The sequence below is a fragment of the Sturnira hondurensis genome, unplaced genomic scaffold, assembly GCF_014824575.4.
Source record: "Sturnira hondurensis isolate 20B ecotype Veracruz unplaced genomic scaffold, ASM1482457v3 Scaffold0024230, whole genome shotgun sequence".
Lineage (NCBI taxonomy): Eukaryota > Metazoa > Chordata > Mammalia > Chiroptera > Phyllostomidae > Sturnira > Sturnira hondurensis.
The window spans coordinates 724,329-744,892 of NW_028096861.1; the positions used below are offsets into that span (position 1 = coordinate 724,329).

At 35.6% G+C, this 20,564-nt stretch overlaps 1 protein-coding gene across 5 annotated transcripts in view; it reads left to right on the top strand.

The window, feature by feature from the left end:
- Positions 1–1,716: 1,716 nt before the first annotated feature.
- The window catches only part of ZNF711 (zinc finger protein 711), a 28,970-nt gene continuing 10,122 nt past the window's right edge, over positions 1,717–20,564 (top strand). For 2 of the 5 annotated variants that reach the window (XM_037038332.1, XM_037038336.1), the window contains exons 1-3: positions 1,717–1,928; positions 5,262–5,366; positions 12,715–13,269. In XM_037038332.1, coding sequence (XP_036894227.1) covers positions 5,288–5,366; positions 12,715–13,269 — 634 coding nt within the window. In that variant the 5' untranslated portion in view covers positions 1,717–1,928; positions 5,262–5,287. Of the gene's footprint in view, positions 1,929–2,174; positions 2,256–3,616; positions 3,739–4,642; positions 4,900–5,261; positions 5,367–12,714; positions 13,270–20,564 lie in introns of all 5 variants that reach the window. The other 3 variants (XM_037038333.1, XM_037038335.1, XM_037038334.1) reach the window with 3 other exon arrangements.

Genomic DNA, 20,564 nt, shown 5'->3' on the forward strand with positions numbered 1-20,564 from the left:
ATAAAAACCCCACATCTTTCTTAACTTTCTTCCAGCCATGTCCAGTTGGAATTGTCACTGGCAGAAGACCTTTCAAGTAGTATGTGCCAGAGTAGGCAACATAGAAACACATCATGTATAGGAACATAATCATAAAATACCTTTCTTCATCTAGGAGGGGAAATAAAAGTATAAATACAGGGTCTGGCAGAAGTGAGGCCTGCTTGAGTGTGGTTGGTAGGTAGGGTAATAATATAGATGTAATAATTTATAGTTTTAATTTGAACGTTTCACCTAAAATGTCATATGGTGTGCTTGAGTGTGATATTGTTATGTTACAGGATTACATGCTTATGACCTTGTAATAAAAGATTTTTGTAATAAAAGAGGGACATTATTTGTGTTGGACCCTGTATAGCACCTACAGGGGTTGGCAAAGTACAGCTCACAGGCCAAATCCAGAGAGTTGCCTGTTTTTTAAAAACTCTTGTTTATACTTTCTTTCTTTCTTTCTTTCTTTTTTTTTTGCCCCTTTTTAATGGCTGTGACTAAGAATGGTTTTTACGTTTTTTTAAAAAACTTGGAAAATATTCAAATAAGCATTTTGCATGACACACTAAAATGACATAAAATTCAAATGTTAGTGTCCCTAAATAAAGTTCTACTGGAACAGAGTCATGCTCATTTGTGTACATGGGGCTGCTTTTGTGCTATACAACTGCAGAGTCGGATAGTTGTGACAGAGACCCTACAGCCCTCAAAGCCTAAAATATTTACCATCTGGTTCCACACAGAGAAAGCGTGAGGAACCCTGGTCTGGTACTGTGGTAGGGCGTTCACATTGTGTGTTTATTTTTCCCAAAACGTTTAGTGGTGTATTAGGTTAAGCAATCTGGAGAAAATGTCTAGTTAACAGAGAACCACAACATGTTTTATTTGTAAAATAGTCAAATTATTTACACAAAGGTGGTGAGTTACCTTCTTTGTTTTTAAAGGAGCCTATCGTCTCCCGGCTTAAACAGTGCTGTTTACTTCAAAGGCTGATAGTACTAAAGCTAAATTTTCAGAATACAGGATAATGCTCTTCGCAAATGCAACCTTTTAGCCACATTTTATCACTTTTCCCCCCCACCAGTCAGCAATGAGTTTCTCACTGTTCTCCCATTTTGTTTAGGCACAAGTCGAAAGTGATATATTGAAAAGATATTTAGTGTTCACTTCATTTAGGTGCCTTGCCCACCTTTCCCTTGTGTGCCTTACTTCACTGTACTTTGTTCAACGAATTGCCTACCATTACGAAATAGGAAAGGAATGAAGGGAGAGAGGGAGGGAAACTGCAAAACACACATAGGTTTACTGGGGAGAGGCATACCTGTTATCACTGTGGCCAGCCTAATTGGTCAAATCCTCGAGGGTAGGGCCGATTTTTAATAAACGTAGTCCAACATCTGAGGTTCAGTGAGTAGCCATTCAGTCATTGATTCCTGCCTTTCCCCCGCCTCTCCCCACCGCCTCCACTCCCTCGGGAAACCAGGAAAACAACCTCTTCCCAAGGAAACTAACTATTCAGGGGCGAGGCAAGATCGAGGCTTGGTCATTTGGACTCGCCAGGCGCCGCAGCCCCAACTGCCAGTTGGCTGGGTCTCTAAGCCCCGAGGCAGCGCGGGCTTCTCTGTCTCCCCCGTGCGCGCGTGCGCGCGCTCCCCCTCTGGGCCCCTTACCCTGCAGCATCGATAGCGTGACGTAATGCAACCTCAGCATGTCAGCAGTGAAATAAAGGAGGACGAGAAGGCGCGCCTCCCAGACGCAGAGTAGCTCGTGATTGGCTCGGGCCGCGGAACCTCGGAAACCCGAATGTGAGGACCTTACAGATCCACAGCTGCCGCCCCCCGCAGAAATCCGGAGCGTGGTCAGAATCCAACTGGCGGCAGCGGAGGCGGCAGCAGCAGGTAAGGAGACTGTTAAGGACAAAGTACAGGGATTCGGGTCCCCTGTGCTCAGGGTCGTTGCTGTGCAGGGAAGAGAGGCTTATACCCAGCGTATACTGGAGGGCGAAGGGAACAATGGAAGTGGCGTCCAGTCCTTAAGCTTCGCTCCCCTCGGGCGCACGGTTCTCCTCCCTTACCGCAGCTGGTGGCCGGAGGAATCGAGGCGAGTAAAGCGTCTGATCCTTAGCTGATCTCTTCTTTCCGCAGGCGAGAGCCATTGGGGGTGAGAGCCCTCGTTGAGGCCGTCGGTTGGTTTAGGGTGACGGGAAAATGGCGGAAAACAAAACGGTGAAGTGAAGAATGCGACGTCCTACTGGCATTTCATTTCTGCGATCGCCCCCCCCCCACATTCGTTTCACTCGCACCCCACCTTCCCCCAGCCCCTACCCCCGCCCCCACGAATGGTAACCGTGGAATTCGAGAGGGATGGCTGCATTTATGAGGAGGTGGCACCGAATCGGGCATTTTAGGGGATAGGGAGCCGTCAGAGCTGGGAGGGGGGGGGGCGTGTGCTGCAAGTGTCGCCTCCGCTAAAACACCACCATTTTGGTTCTCTGCCGTCTCCGTGTAGCGGAGCCGAAACAGCGGGAGGAGGAAGGATGAAGGGCTGGGCCGTGCAGCGTGGATAGCAGCGGTGGCGACCGCTGCACCAAGTGAAAGGAGGGAGGAGGGGAAAGGTATTCTTGTCTCCGCTCTTCGCCTTTTCGCCGCGAAGGTTCTCTTGTTAGCTTAAAGATCCGCTCAGATGGGTGATATTTGAAAAGGCACGTGCGTGCGTTTTGCTCGAAATGATTGAAACTTGTCATGTTCTCGGGAAAGGGAGACTTATGCTGGAAGAGGGTTGCGTCCAAAGCTGCAATACTGCTACTTGCCAGGGCTCCTTTGTCTCCTATCTCTGCAAATAGTTCTTTCACATTTTTTTTCTCTGCTGCCTTAAGATTTCTCTTGCATCCTTTACCCTACTTGCATCACTAAAATCCTAGGTCCTGAATGAGCCATGTTTACAGGAGATTATTCAGAGTAACATTTGTGTGTGATGTGATTTCTGCCCCTCAGTACATTGCTGGAAAGATGTTTACTTGAAGCATACTTGGTGGTTATCTCCATTCGATAACGATGTGAGATAGACTCTTGGGAAGCCTGAGAAACCTAGCGATCTATCGGCTATTGAATACTTACACTGATGTTCTCATACCTCATTTATTATTGATCTTATCGAAACTTCCCATATGGCAAAAAAGATGCTTGAATGTATTTATTTGTATTCAGACAGCGTGGCATGTCCCATAATAGTTGCACTACGTGTTCAAATTTTTACACTTCATTGAGCGCTGCTAGTGCAGATTTTTCTCTGTACATTTGGCAAGGATAAATCTTGCCCTTGGTTGGTTCTCTTTCACTTTTCAAAATATGGTGTTGCTAGTGATTTTTGAAATGTGCTTTCCACAAGATTTTGGTTTCATGAAGTGGTCGAATTCGCTTATTTCATAGTAGATACTTGTTTCTGTTGGGATCCCTTTGCTTGCTTCTTCGATGAACAGATCTGAGCATAGCCCAAATTAAAAGTGTAAAGAAAAATTCTTAGTTGTGTAACAGATTTGGTTTAAAATGTTTTAAAATATCTAATTTAAAATATATTTTTATAATAGGTAAAGAAAACGTTTTTCCAAAGAAAATAATGTAGTTCAGAAGGAAAAATAAAAAGATTGCTGCATATTTTATTTTACAATATGTAAGAAAATCTACAGTTTCTTCAAGGCTCTATACTAAGGTGATTAACAAATTACAGTGTTTTGTCTTATTTAATAATGAAATAAAATTGTTTAAAATATTTTAAAGGTATTTATAATTGTTCTATTAGTGATAAAGCAATTGCGCTAATTAAAGTTGAAATGTACACTGTTTTTAATTTTAAAAATAAGTCCTTGTGGCATTCTAATTTATCTGTAAACACACAGGTCATTTATTGTGAACTCGACTTCATTTGAGACAGAAAAAATGTGGTATTTTAAAACTGATAATATACTGCTATGAATTTCTAAAATATTGTAATTTTGCTCATACAGAAACAGAATAATATTGTCTGAAACACTGATACACAGAAATATCACCTACAGCTGCAGGATCTTTATACACATGACTCAAATGTTGACAGAGGTCACTCGGTGGGACTCTCCCGCCTCTTGTACATCTATAGAACTTTAAAGCAAGAAAAAAAGCCTAGTGATCTCCTGTACTTAAGGATAAAGTTATTTTATGGAAGCTTGATAAAACGGCCATTAGTGATGTAACCTCGTCTTTTGTGCAGTATAGCTCTGCTTATTAAACACTCCTATCTAAAAAATGAGATACATGTTTTAGAAAATTCACAGATTTTTGGCTAATCTACTTAGAATATTATCTTCAAACAGAATATACACATAAGTAATTATAAGAAATGTGTTGAATGACAGCATCTGACTTTGGGTTTCCTACCATGTGGTAATCTTAGATATAGGATAAGTCATTTGAAATGAAATATGTTGATCCCTTGCTTTCAAAATTAGTATGAGGCTAGCATGACTTTATTAATCATCAATGAAAAAATGTTATACAAATACAAGTAAACTATATTCTGTAAGAAACAATGTGCTAAAATGTTGGTATGTGATTGATCTTATCTCTACCATATTTAGGAAGCAGTCATGTTTCATGAGTCCTCAAAACTGTGAGACAAGAGAATGTAGTAGAGTGAGCTCAGAAGTCCTTACTGACTCAAAGAACTCCAGGGAGACTGGGATAGAACATTTTACATTATAAGTAGAACCCCCGGAGCCAGAGGTGAAACACAAGTTTATCTGCAGAGCTCCGCTGCAGGGCTGATCTGGGTCTGGAAGAAATGGATGAGAGCCACTGGATGAAATTCACTAATACTAGACACCTGAGTTCTCTAGTAATGTATAAATATCCCAACTATTGTCTGTTGTCATCTTTTTCTTCTGCTTTTATAACCTGTATTTTAACTTGATCTTCAACACTATAGTTTTGTTTCTTTGCTTGCTTCTTTCACTTCCTTATGGCTCATCACCCTTACTGTGTCTTATTCTCCATATCTTTGGTTTACTTCCACTTAGTCCTTCTTTAATTTACGGTTGTCACATAAAGCATCTAATCAAAGTTTTTGTTTTGTTTTCCTTTGTAATGAGATTCGCACACCTGGTTGAGAGGCATATTTTCAATTGCATTTTTTTGTCTCAAAACAACGGACTGGCCTACGTGTTTTTTAAACTATTTTAAAAACCATTTCTTTTACAGAGATTTGTGAATGAACTTTGCTAAGTATGGATTCAGGTGGAGGAAGTCTTGGATTGCACACATCAGACTCTAGAATGGCCCATACCATGATTATGCAGGATTTTGGTAAAGCATTTTCTTTGTTGTACTTTTTCTTTCTTTTTTAAAACATTAGAACAAAGTAAATATGAGACCTACCTTGAGGAAGGGGAGAGTTGCAATGAAAAAAATGTTCTTTTCCTAGGAAAATGCATTTGTAGGGCTTATTTCCTTAATAAAAACATTCTTAAAATTTTGTGGGAAGTTTGAGGGAAGGAAACTTGGAATGTAGTGGTAATAGGCCATTGGAAATGCAACACTCAATTTGCATAAATAACTCAGTTTTTACATGTGAGAAATACTAAATTAGCTTTCTAAAATGCATTTTAATATGAATTGTTACTAAAGTTGAACAAGGAAATACTTTAGTCGTTTTAAAGAAGTAAGTTAGATGTTTATGTAGTAATACAGGAAAATTATGCACTAGATGATTAATTGTACTGTGATACTACATTCTCAGAAAGTTGTAACGAATAGCATTACATTTTTTAAAAAATAAAAGATTCACAATTTTTCAGTAGCCTCTTAACAGTAGTCATTGTGATGAGGGTGATAAGATTGCTCTGACAGTCCACAAAGCAATTGAATTTGGGCAAGGTGAATTTGAATTACAGAAGATATAAAGGTACCTGAAGTATAAGAGGCTGTGTTAGGGTACTAACGAGGAAGAAAAGATCAGCATCACAGTGTCAGAATCAAAAAGACATACGGTAAGTTGGGATAAAAAGTAAACAGAAAACATTGAGGTATTGTGAAATTGTCAAAGATGAAATTAAGGATGGGGACTCTTGGCTCAATTAAGAAAATGCTACTACTGTTTTCAGATAATATGGTCCAACATTATTTTGTACTGTTGTATTAAAATGTTTTTTAAATTGTATTTTAATCTTGCCAGTCCTATTAACTCTCTGTGTAAACTTGGGCAAATTATCTAGTTCACTTTTGTGAGGGGGTTGAACTACAAAACATTTAAGGTCCTCTCCAGTTTTTGGATTCCTTGACGTTTCTTCCTGATGAGTAAAGGTATGGTGTATAGTTCAAGATCAAATGTGGCGGAGATCAAGAGGAATGTGTAGTTAATTGATGAAATGGAAAGGAATCATGGATTTATTTTGCTAAGAGTCAGAAGTGAGTTGTATTGATTATGGATGACCTAGAAGGAGCTGGGGTGAAAAAAGTACAGGAATAAATTTTAGGAGAAGGGTAAAGGGTTGAAAAGTAACAGATATTATTTTGCAAATAATTTTGTGAATTCTTTGCTAGAGATAGTTTTTAAAATACTGGAACACTTGAACATCGATATGTTAACTTTGGGTTGAAATGTCAACTTTAATTTTTTACCTTTTAAAAATAAATACTTTAAAAGTATAAGAAATACAGTATTTCTCCATTTAATATAAAATGTTACCTGTACTATAGCATTTGGTAAAGTACCAGACCTCCCTCCATTCCTGAAGAAGTTGCTTGTTAGCAAGTAAAGTGTGATTCCTTTCAAAGATTGAAAAAAAAAACATTTCTGATTGGTGCTGGTAAAATGAGTATTTATTTGGCATTCCTCTTAACTTCCTTTTCATTGTTCATCCTCAGTGTTTCTTTTGAGGGTCAATTAATCCTTTATTATATCTAATACTTTATTTTCTTTTAGTTATGAGGGAAGTAGAGTGTGCATATTAAAATATTGTTATGTATATTCCTTTTTCCTATTTATTTTTATTGATATAATATACCATACAATTTACCCATGTTAGAGAATGCAGTTCAGTGGTTTTTACTATAAAATGCAACCATTACCTAATTTCAGAACATTTCATCATCATAAAAATAAATCTCATACCTCATTAGCAGTTACTCCTTACATTCCCCCCAACCTTCAGAAGTAGGCCATTGTTAATATTTTTGCCTATGGATTTACCTATTTTGGACATTTCATATAAGTAGAATCATACAATATGTGGCCTTTTGTGTCTGGCTTCTTTCACATAGTATAATGCTTTCATGCTCTATCTGTGTTGTAGCATATGTATCAGTGTTTTGTGCCTTTTTATATTCTAATAATACTCCACTGCCTGGGGAAACTCTTGTACATATTGTTTATCCATTCATCGGTTGACAGAAATTTGACTTGTGAAAATATTTTTAATGCACTAGAATGCCTTTGTGTTTGACCTAAAGCTTTGCACCTTAGACTAGAGTATGAGTGTCCTTGGAGGCATATTGGTGATGTGCCAACGTGTTCCTGAAACCACTGGATAAACAGCACATCTTGGAGTTCCTTTCATTTGAATCGGGGAGAATACACAAAGACACAGTTATACTCATGTGAACATGTTTTGGGCTAGAAAACAAAGTTTTCATTTACTCTTCCATTTCTTTTTATGAGTAATTGAATGGGCAAATTTGAGAACTACTCCCAGATTTTTTAATTTAAAGCCTTTTCTAAAATGAGTTTTATAGAGTAAATCAACTTACTTATGCCATAAAAAATTTAAAGCCACAATTTTTTTGTTATACAGCTGTTCATGATTCAGTTTCCTAGTAGTACTTTGTGATTATTGTTTTTTTGCAGCGATGCATTCTTGAAAATTTTTTTAAATTTAATTTTATAATCTTTTAAATTTAGACATAAATTGATGATGACTAAACTGATTTTACATTTTGGTTAAATTGATTAAATTATTTTGTTGAGTATCCAATTAGATCAGAAATGGCTTACATGAATAATGTTCACTCATTTGTGTTTAAGGATGATGTTGGCCTAAAGTATATATTAGGTTTCCATTTGTCCTTAACAAATAAGTTCTGAAATCTTAGAAAGTAGGAATTCTCTCTATATTTTTAATGTGCAGTTCTCAGCTCAATTTCATATATAGGTGTTTTCATTTTTGTATGATATTTTAAGAAAAGCAAAAGTATCAAACAGGTGTAAACCTAATGGGACCTTTATTGGGAGGATTTTTGACAATGGAAATTTCAGCCCTGGTAATTTAGGTTTCTTTTTGAGAGCAGCCTCTCTCTGATCAGTCCCCGCTCCATTTATTAAACTTTCCAAATTCTAAAATATAATTAGAAATGAGGTGCATTCCCTTTAAATTTCTGCTAACATAAAAGTTAGATATTTGTGAGCTCATAAATCAATGATATTTGTGAAACAGCTTAGCATACAGAGGTAGAGCTAGCTAAGTAAATACACTATGTGGCACAGAATCTCAGTCTCTAAATTCTGTAAGATTCTTGGTTGGGATGGGATGGCTACTATGTTAAAAATCTGAAACATGAATTTAATGCAGAAATTCATTACACTAGTTTCTTTTTAAGGATATTTGAGATTTAAAATTTTACAGCATTATGTAATAATCTTGCTTATGTCTCAGTATAATGGTTGTCCTCAAGTCTGTACCATTGGATTTAATAGTTGTTTAAGGTTTTATTGCTGTAAATAGTCTATGTTGCTTTGGAACTTAAATTTTTTTAAAAAAACAGCTTTAGATAATGGCCCAAGACAGAATCAAAACAAATACCAAATTTTATACTACCCCTCTCATGAAATTCCAACTATTTACCTTAAAATAAAATAACTTTAGTAAATGAAAAATCCTTGAAATGATGACTTGTTTCATATTGTTATTTGCTTACCTAATTGATTTCACACTTTCAAGTGATTTTTTCTTATTGTTTATAATTTTGTTAGCTAGTGAGATAAATTTTTAATGTCATTTAATGCTTTGAAATTTCAATGAATGCCTATGTGATCGATGTTTTTACTCTTTCTCAAACTGTCTATTTAGAAGTGATTCACTTGGTTAACCCTATACATCTATTTAAAATATAGTCTCTAGAGTAAACAAGTTCTTCTTTTATAGGTAAGTATAAAAAAATTAAGTCCAGTTTGGAGTCAAACAAGTAGTTCAGTTCCCATCTTGAGCATTGGGGAACTTTATTTAATCTCTCTAAACCACACTTACTTCATATTTAAAATGAGGATAATAACAACTCACCTTATAATACAGTTGTTTTGAGTCTTAAATGAGATAATATGCATAAAAGCATCAGCAAGTGGCTTGGTGCATAGTCAGTGCACAGTAAATATAGCCAGTGCTTAATAAATATAGCTATTGTATAGTTCAGTATGAGACTTTGTTTAGAAATGCAATGGAATCTAACCTATGAGCTGATAAGATGAAAGAGCAAAATTTCATAGGATTCTTGGATCTTACTCTGAGTCATTGGCCAGTGCTATGGAAAACTCATCTATTCTTGATCTAGCTCTTTGAGATTATTTAGTTTAGGGTAAACAAGCACTTCTTTTGCTTTAGATCTGATTTATTTTGATCTCTAAATCCTACTAGAGTAGAGGCTAGGTTAACTGAAAAGCACTCATTTTTTTAGAATCTTTTCTGCCAGGTTAATCTGAACCCAGGCTAGCATTAGCATTGCTCTAACCTTTCCTAGTGTCTCCTCTCAAGAACCAGAAGCCTCTAAAATAAATAGGATTTCCTATAATTTAAGTCTGACTTGTGAAAAGCTTTTATAAAATATTAATTTCATTGTTTATATACATAGAATTTCTTTTTTATGAGCAAATCCAAATTTACTTTAACACCACTTCATTTTCAGCAATTAAAAATAGTGTAAGTTAGCGGGAGCCTTAGTTATCTGGAACAGCATGGCCGTTACTTAATGAAATCCCTCACCCTTTTCTCCAAATCCCCAGAAATTCATCTTATCCAAATTCACAGCTTCAGAAAGCCAGGAAATGTCTCTTCAGCCAGTCTGCTCCTCTGGTTCTTATTTTTTTTTAATTAATTTATTTAATTGTTGTACAAGTACAGTTTTCTGTCTTTTACTCCCATCCCAGCCCCTCCCCAAATACTCCCCACCTCCCTCCCATTTTTCTCCTCTGGTTCTTGGTCTGTATTTCAAGAGAGGGAGGTCAAAATATTTGAAACAGGGAACAAAAATTAATTTGTAAATCTTTTTAGTCACTTTCGATCTGCAGGACTCTCCCCTGTTCCCCAAAGCTATAAAGGAGGAATGCATTTCAACCGGTCCATTTCTTTAGAGCCAGTGGGGTCTTCCCTTGCTCTATCTGCCATAAAATTTATTTTTTTTAATTATTTATTATTTTAGAGAGAAGGGAAGGGAGGGGAAAGAGAGGGAGAGAAACATCAATGTGTGGTTGCCTCTAATGCACCCTCTCCTGGGGACCTGGCCTGCAACCCTGTGTTTGCAGGCTGACTGGGAATCGAACCAGCAACCCTGTGCTTTGCCAGCTGCACTCAATCTACTCAGCCACATCAGTCAGGGCTGACATGGAATTTCAATACTTTGAATTTTATAGACTTAACATTGAATTTTTCTGGCTAAAAACCATGTTGCCAATCTGGTTGAATGCTAAATTTGAAACCCTCTCCCTGTCTCAAGTACTACTTGTGCACATACTTCTTTGTCTACCAGGTTTTCAACGCTGGGGCTGTGTTCTTTTGGGATAATATGGTGATTTTGGTGAGAGTTGGAAAATAGTGAGGATACAAGAAGGGTTGAAAGGAAGATAATCCTGAAAGGCAGCTTTCCCTTCTCTGTTTGTTTTTTGATGAGTTAGGGTATTAACAGTGTCCAGTGGTCTCCATCTTGAGCTTGTTAACTAACTTCCACAATGAATTGGTTAACAATAGTAAATAATGTATAGCAAATGACATTTTCAGGTATTAATTTATAGAAAGTGAGCATTGTATGGAAAAGGCTTTCTACTGGATTATTTCATGTAGATAATCTTGATAACCTGGTCCAAATACTATTACATTGTTTTCTGTACTATCTCAGGGAGGCAGAATTTAACAGATTTCCTCATGATGAGATTTTACACTCTCACAATATTTGCAAGGAAAGTAGGAATTGATGTTTACCATGGTGGCCAAGAAAATGTTAATTAAAGCTTTTTTCCCTACAGATTAATTTAGAATTTAGAGTCTATATCTACGGTGTTTTTTATCAAAACAAATCTTTGTCTAAAATTTGTTTTCTCCCCCCCAAATCAGGTGGTAAAGATGTCTTCCACTTTTCTATGTAGTAATTCTTATAAGATAGAGATGTTCAGAAACTTTTATGATTATAATACATATTTTATAATATGTATTAGATTAAGTGTGTCATTTTTAACTCACCTAATTCAACATGTTAGCTAGTACTCTTTTATGTTTGTGTGCCCTTTTTGTTTTTATTTTAATTTTTGAAATACTAGACTAACTAGAAGTAGAAAAATAGTACATAGAGTCCCATTTACCCTTTACTCACCTTCTTCCAATGGTGACATCTTTATAATTATAGTGCAATATCAAAACCAAGAAATTAACGTTGGTACATTACTGTTTAGACCAGACCTCATTCTGTTTTTACCATGCTTTACATTCATTTGTATATGAGTGTGTATAGCTCTATGCAGTTTTATTCTGTATATAGATTTGTGTAAACACCACTACAATGGAGATATGAACTGTTCCATCACCATATATGTATGCTATGCCAATATACTCACATACACCCCCACTATTGGCAAGTGTTAATCTATTCTCTATTTGTATAGCTTTCTGATTTTGTGAATGTATTATAAAAATGATTCCATTTATACATTGTGCAATATTGTAAACTTTGGTAATTGGATTTTTATCATTCAGTATCATTTTCTGGAGACTCATTCAGGTTGTTGAATGTATCAATGGTTTGTCCCTTTTTTACTGCTGAGTAGTATTCCATGATAAGTATGGGCCACAGTTAGTTGGTTTAACCAGCCATTCAGTTCTGAAGGACATTTGTGTTTTTTGTTGCTATGAGTATTAGTTAGTATGAGGCATTATAAATATTTGTATACAGTTTTTTATGTACACATATGTTTTAATAACTGGGAAAATTCCCTAGAGTGCAGTTGTTGAGTTGTACGGTAAGTACATGTTTAGTTTTGAAAGAAACTGCCAAACTATTTTCCAGAGAAGCTGCTACATTTTACATTCCCACAAATAACATGAGAGAGCAACTTTCTTCTCATCCTCACCAACCTGTGCTGTTACCAATTTCTTATTTCATCTGTTTTAATTGGTGTATAGTGATATATCACTGTGACTTTATGTTTCACTTGAAAATAAAGTACATTATTTTTAAGGTCCTAATTTATATTCTACTAATAACATTGTTTTCACCCACTTTCACCCCACTTTCTAGTTGGTGATGATTTTTATTACAATCAAATTATCAGTGATTTTTTAATGATAGTTTGCCCAGGACTATTTCATACTTATTTTAACATATTTTGTGAAATCTAATATAATAAATACAGTACTTTTAATTAATAAAATTACTTTTTGGATAATTGTTTGTATTATAGTGGCTGGAATGGCTGGTACTGCACATATTGATGGAGACCACATTGTTGTTTCGGTTCCTGAGGCTGTGTTAGTTTCTGACGTTGTCACAGATGATGGGATAACCCTTGATCATGGCCTTGCAGCTGAAGTTGTACATGGGCCTGACATTATCACTGAGACTGATGTAGTGACAGAGGGCGTAATTGTTCCTGAAGCTGTACTTGAAGCTGATGTCGCCATTGAAGAAGATTTGGAGGAAGATGATGGTGATCACATCTTGACTTCAGAACTAATTACAGAAACCGTGAGAGTACCTGAGCAGGTGTTTGTGGCTGACCTTGTTACTGGTCCTGATGGACACTTAGAACATGTGGTCCAAGATTGTGTTTCAGGAGTTGACTCTCCCACAATGGTATCAGAGGAAGTTCTTGTAACTAATTCAGACACAGAAACTGTGATTCAAACAGCTGGTGGTGTTCCTGGGTCTACAGTTACTATTAAAACCGAAGATGATGATGATGAGGATGATGATGATGATGTCAAGAGCACTTCTGAAGACTATTTAATGATATCATGTAAGTAAAACAGAAAGTCCATAATCACTTGAGGGATTTATTTATTTATTTATATATAACCTGGAAAGGTTTTGTGGGTTGTGGGATCTCTTCAATAAATGTCATGGGGTCATTTTTTTTGAAAAACAACAAACTGACAGTGATCACAGGGGAGGGGGATAATGGGGAAAGAAGGGGAAGGGGCAAGCCAGGGAACAGGAATAGAGGACTCATGGGCACACACAACAGGGGGGATTGACTGTGGGAGTGGGGGGTGGGGTAGGGGTGAGCAAGGAGGGGAAAGGCAGGACAACTGTAACTGAACAACAATAAATAGAAGAAAGATAACTTTTTTAAAGCTGTATTGTTGGAAAAAACCATTATTTTTTGAATTTGTTCATATTTTTAATTTGGTAAAAATTCATACCCAAACTAAAGTAATGTAATTTAGTAATGTCTTAGGACAGTAACGGATTTGGAAGGGTCAACAAGAACATTAACTGAGACAAAATTTTAATGGTAAAAATATGTTTTTTAAATGGGAAATTTATTTTAGGTAGCCACTGCTTTCTTTTCAATATGGTAAGTACTAGAATTATCAGTTCACTTTTGCATAGGAATTTGAACATAGTATGTTCAAAGATATAAAATTAGTTTGCAATGAAATACTTGGAAAGTAAATTATAAACTCAGATTGTGTTCTACAGTTGTTTATTTTCCTGTTTGCATAAATGTGTGTTTATTCCAGACTGCTTTATGATGTCCTTAAGACACTCTGTCTGAAGGAGGAAGGTAGAAATATCTTGTTCTCATTGTAAGTAGTAGGTTTGCCTGAACAGCAACAATAATAAAAATCTAATGATAAGTTATTCATGGAGCTAGAGATAGATGTAGGTCTATACTTTTATACAATTTGAAGGGATTATGCTGACACTAGTATAGATTAAGTAAAGACTTTACATTCTATAGAAGATTTTTGTTCTTTTTAAAATAAAAATGGTGGATTGAGATCTAGAGTATGTGGATGTATACGGTGATTGTATGTTATATGTGTATATCAGTGAATTTAAAACAAAAAAAACAGATTAATTCTGAAATCTAATGTGTTTTTCTTCTATATGCAACTTTGAAGGTGAATATTTACATTGTTTTTAAAGGAATGAATGATTCAAACCATTAAAAATGGTTTGTGCAAATATTACCTCTTTTTAAATTAATGTGGATTACTAAAGCAACTCCATATTTACATCTTAGCCTGACATTTAAAAAGCCATGGTTATGATCATATAAAATAGTGTGGCAAAGTTGTTAGTTTTCCTGCGCCAAAATAAATTCAATATACCCTTCAAAGGGTACTTGTCAAATTGAACTCTTTGGTATTAATGTGGTCTAAAATTTAGACATCATATATATTGATGACTAGTCTTACCTCAACATATCTCCTATGATTTGACTCTACAAAAGTTTTTTTTTAAGTTTCAATAATATTTTAATTTAGATTATTTATCTTCATATTACTATATGTGTCAAATACAGAGGATTTTTATGCTTTTAATAGACTGAAAATTATGAAGAACACTGTATTGCTTGAATAATATTACAATTACAGCAGGATCATTCTAAGGGGAATTTAAACTGGGGATTAATTAACTTCTTAATTATTAGTAAAAAAATAGCAACAGTTTTTTTAAAAGTCCTTTGAAAACTTAAGCATTTTTTAATTTTGGAAAGTAGGATATACAATTATACAAACTTTAAGTATTTTGATATCAGTCATTTCCTACCATTCAGATCATTGATCATATTTGATAATGGTTATAACACTCAAATTGGGACTGGGTACTCTTTCTTAACAATTTTCATATATTTTATTCTATTCTATTTTTATATAGCTTTTCTCTCTTTTTTAATCTTTTAATCTTTACTTCATTTTCTTTACCTTTTTGTTTCTGTTGGCCATTGAATCTTTCAGGAATGAAGAACAAATTGCCTTGAAAGGACTTAACATTAAATTAACTTTAAACATCCTCTCCTTCATTTTTTTCCAAGATGGGGATTTTCAAAATATCTAAGAGATAAAGTTGAAGACTTAAAACAGACTTTTGTCTTGTTCCTCAATCCCTGAGTAATCCTGTAAGGAAATCTTGACAGTAGCTGAGTTTTAGAGGTAGAGAGTTCAGATGCATCTCAATATCTGGGGTACACCTGAATTTTTCCTGCTTTCAGGCTGAACTTCACAAATTATCCATCTTAGTGGATGGTTAGGCTCTCCTATGTGTGCTAAGTAAGTTGGATATTATTATACGATAACTGTATCTGTGTAAAGTTAACCTAGGCTTGTTTTGGCTTTAGAAATACCTAACACCGCCCTGGCTGGTGTGGCTCAGTAGATTGGGTGTGGGCCTGCGAACCAAAGGGTTGCCGGTTCAATTCCTAGTAAGGACACATGTCTGGGCTGTGGGCCAGGTCCCCAGTGGGGCGTGTGCAAGAGGCAACCACACACTGGTGTTTCTCTTCCTCTCTTTCTCTCTCTATTCCCACCTATCTAAAAATAAATAAATACAATCTTTAAAAAATAAAAATGTTATTAAAAAAAGACCTAGCACCCATTAAGACATTTACAAGAGATGATTTCCTTTATGAAAAAAAAATATCACTGAAGGAGGGAAGCTTCTTGAAATAATAAATGAACATAATGTATTTAGATTATTTTTAATCTATAAAATCAGTTTCTATTTCTTTCAAGAACATATTTTTATATAAAGCAAAATATTTGGATAGGGTCATTGAGATCTCTCAACCTCATCAGTTTCAGGGGTACAAGAGAAAAGTTAATATGTTTTGTAATCTTTTTTAAATTTACATTTTAATTTTTTAAAAGATTTTATTATCTTTAAAGGGGAAGGGAAGGAGAGAAGGAGAGAAATATCAATGTATGGTTGCCTCTCGTGAGTCCCCTGCTGGGAACTGGCCTGCAGCCCAAGCATGTGTCCTGACTGGGATTCAAACCATGATGGTGTGGTTCGCAGGCCCACGCTGAATCCACTGAGCTACACCAGCCAGGGCTGTAATCTTTTTTTTAATAAAATGGCTTTATTGGGATATAATTCACATGCCATACAACTCACCATTTAAAGTGTGCAGTTCAGTGGTTTTTAGTATATTCAAAGAATTGTACTACCATCACCATAATCAATTATAGAATATGTTCTTCAACTCACAAAGAAACCCCATACCCTTTATCAGTCATCCCCCTGTCAGTTCACCCCCCAGGCAACCACTAATTCAATTTGTGTCAGTATAGATTTGCCTATCCTAACATTTTTACACAAATGGAATTATGTACGTGTCCTCTCGTGTCTGGTTTCCGTCACTTAGCATAATGCTTTCAAAGTTTATCCATGTACCATATGTCAGGGCTTCATTTTTATTACTGAGTAATAGTTCATTGTATGGATATACATTTTATTGATTTATTTATTTATCAGTTGATGGACATTTGACTTTTTACTTTTTGGCTGTTATGAATAATGTTACAAATATCGATATACAAGTTTTTGTGTAGATATATATTTTCAGATTTATTGGATATATAACTAGGAGTAGAACACCTTTCTAATTAAATGTTACTGATTTTTTTCAGTGTTGTAAAATACAATGGGATATAATATAATGGGATATAATGGGATATAATATAATGGGATTTTTATAATATAATGGGATTTTTTTTGTTTCAGCATTGTTAAATACAACAGGATATAATGTACTGATGTACCATAGGGATGGCGTACATCAGTACATTATATCCTGTTAATATATCCACCATATAATTTTTTTAAACTTAATTCTTGTTCAAGTACAGTTTTCTGTCTTATATTCCCCACCATATAATTTTGGAACGTAACATAAAATGGATGCAGTTAAAGGCCTACTTAGCTTTATAAAGGAATATTATATTGTACATTTTGCTAAAATGAAATTTTAATCATATTGTATCAATGGGTTAGAAAAGAACATTGAACATTAGCACTTTTCATTGTTGGCCAACAGTGCACCTTACTTGTTTATGTTATGGTTAGTGCCAGTTGAATTCTGTTGTGTATGTAATATTACCTACTTACTGCTGGGTGGAATGGCATATACGTTGAGAAACAGCACTGTGAGACTTGAGTATTGTAAGCTCTGCAACAACCAAAAAGGTTAAGTTTGAATTTGGGGTATTTTGAATAGTGTATGCATTAAGAAAAGTCTTTGAGGATCCATTTCTGAAGTCAGTGCCCTGGCTACCACCACCACCAGCACCATCTCACCAACCCCTGCCAGGACACCCCTCCCTCATCCACCTCCCTATGGCACCTACACACACACACACACACACACACACACACACACACATCACAGCTGCTGCACCTGTCCTTTCCCCTTCCCTTGCCAGGGCAGTGGAACCCCACCCCTCCACCTCCACCAGAGCAGTAGACCACTCCCCCACCCCAGGGGAGATCCACTAGCTCAACTGTAGAACCATTAGCTCCATTCTCCCAACTCCTGGTGACCCTAGCTTGCCAAACCTGCACTCTGCAGTACTGTAAGTGAGCTGTGACCAGCCTGGTCCCTGGGTGCAGAGACTTTCCAGGAGGTCAAGACAGACTGGGAAAAAATGAGTTGTGTGCTTCTTGGGTGGGATTCACTTTTCCCTCTCACTTCCAGTTGGTGCCGCTGGGTACTATGCAGAGCTCTCTCCTCATGTGGCCAAATCTTGATCTCTTTGGGCCTAATGAACTTGTGAGACCCTTCCCTACCACAAAGGTCCGAGGGCACCCAGCAGTACTGACTGGCCTGAATATACCTCAAGAAGCAAGAAAATCTCAAACCATCTAAACTTATACCTTAAAGGAACTAGAAAAAACAATAAACAGGTAAAGTGAGTGGAAGGAAGGAAAAATCAAAGATCAGAGTAGAAATAAATGAAATAGTACCTGAAAAACAATACATAAGATTGATGAAACCAAGAGCTTGTTCTTTAAAAAGATGTACAAGCTAGATAAACCTTTAATCAGACTCATTAAGAAAAGTAAATAAAATCAGCAATGATAAGAAGTAACATCTGACACCACAGAAATACAAAGGATTGTAAGAAAATACTATGAACAACTGTATGTCAACAATTTAGACAATCTGGACAAAAGGGATAACTTCCTAGAAATAAACAATCCTACAAAACTGAATCAAGAAGAGACATAAAATCTGAACAGACCAATTAAAACTAATGAAATCAAAGTAGTAATTAACAAAAACAAAAAAAAAACCCTCAGCAAACAAAAATCCTGGACCATATGGATTCACAGGTGAATATTACCAAATATTCAAAGAACTAGCATCTATCCTTCTCAAATTATTCCAAAGAATTGAAGAGGAAGGAAGACTTCCAAACTCATTTTATAAGACCAGCATTATCTTACTTCCAAAACCAAATGAAGATACCAAAAATAAATAAACTCATAGGCCAGTAACCCTCATGAACATAGATTCAACAATCCCTGACAATATATTAGCAAACTGAATACAGCAATACATCAAAAATCTCATACACTAAGGTCAAGTGGGATTCATTCTGGGGATGCAAGGTTGGTATGGTATGCACAAATCAGTAAACATGTTACACCACACAAACAAACTGAAGGATAAAAAACACATGGTCATATAAGTAGATTCAGAAAAAGCATTTGGTAAAATCCAGCACCCACTTATGATAACAACTCTCAGCAAAGTGGGAATAGAGGGAGCATACCTCAATATAATAAAAGCCATATGTAACAAACCCACAGCCAACATCATGCCCAGTGAGGAAAAGCTAAATATGTTTCCCTTAGGATCAGGAACAAGACAGGGATGTCTGCTTTCACCACTACTGAAGTCCTAGCCATAGCAATCAGACAAGAAGAATAAAAGGTATCCAAATTGGAAAGGGAGACTAAAATTGTATTTATTCACAGATGACATGATAGTGTATGTAGACAACCTAAAGATTCCACCAAAAAGTGCTAGAACTGAAAAATGAATTGAGTAAAGTGGGATACAAAATTAATATCCAGAAATTCATTCCAACCAATAATCATCTATCAAAAAGGGAAAGTAAGAAAACAATTCACTTTTTAATTTCATCAAAAAATAAAAATACCCAGGTATAAATTTAACCAAGGACATAAAAGACCTGTATTTGAAAAATTATAAGACACTGAAGAAAAGAACGGAAGAAGATACAAATAAGTAGGTGCACACATACTGTGTTCATGGACACGGATTGGAAGAACTAACATCATTAAAATGTCCATACTATCCAAAGCAATCTATAGATTCAACACAATTCCTCTCAAGATTCCAGTGGTGTGTCTTTCACAGAATTAGGATAAATAGTCAAAAAATGTATATAGGACCACAAAAGACTGAATAGCCTCAGGAGTCTTGAGAAAGAAGAACAAAGTTGGAGGCATCACAATACCTGTTCTGAAACTATACTACAAGCTGTAGTAATCAAAACAGCATGCTACTGGAATAAAAACAAACATGAAGATCGATGGAACAGAATAGAGTACCCAGAAATAAACTGGCACCATACTTAGTTATCACAATATTATTGACTATATTCTCTGCGCTGTACTTTACATCTCCAGTGACTATTTGTTTGTAACTATCAGTTTGTACTAAATCCTTTAACCTTTCTCCCAGTCTCCTTCCTGTGGGAAACCACCACTCAGTTCTCTGTGTCTATGAGTCTGTGTCAGTTTTGTTTGTTTATTTTGTTCTTTAGATTCCACACATATGTGAAATCATATGGGATTTGTGTTTAACTTTATTTAGCATAATACTCCAAGGGACATCCATGTTGCCATAAATTGCAGAATTAATACCCTCTATTTAAAAAGAAACAAACCAATAATATCAGATACTTCAACATCTTTTTAAAATTCCATTTTAATCTGCTCCATTGCCCTCCACCCAATATATCAATATTTGCCAAAAATGTAGTAATAGAATTAGAGGCTAGAAGGAATTAAAATACTTTATTCATTTTGACCATTTTGGTGGTTTATTTCATAGCTATTTCAAACTATTTGAACTCTTCAAATAGTACTAAATAGTTTATATTTAATTACAAAATTAGAGTAGGTTTACATTGTAAAATAATTTCTTCAATTTATTGTATTTCACTATTTCAAAAGGTAATAGATCCAAACTTACTTTTTTTTAGAGTACTGTGTTAATAACTTTTTAATATCACTGTTCACTCTGTTTTCAGTAGTTCTGGAATTGTTTAG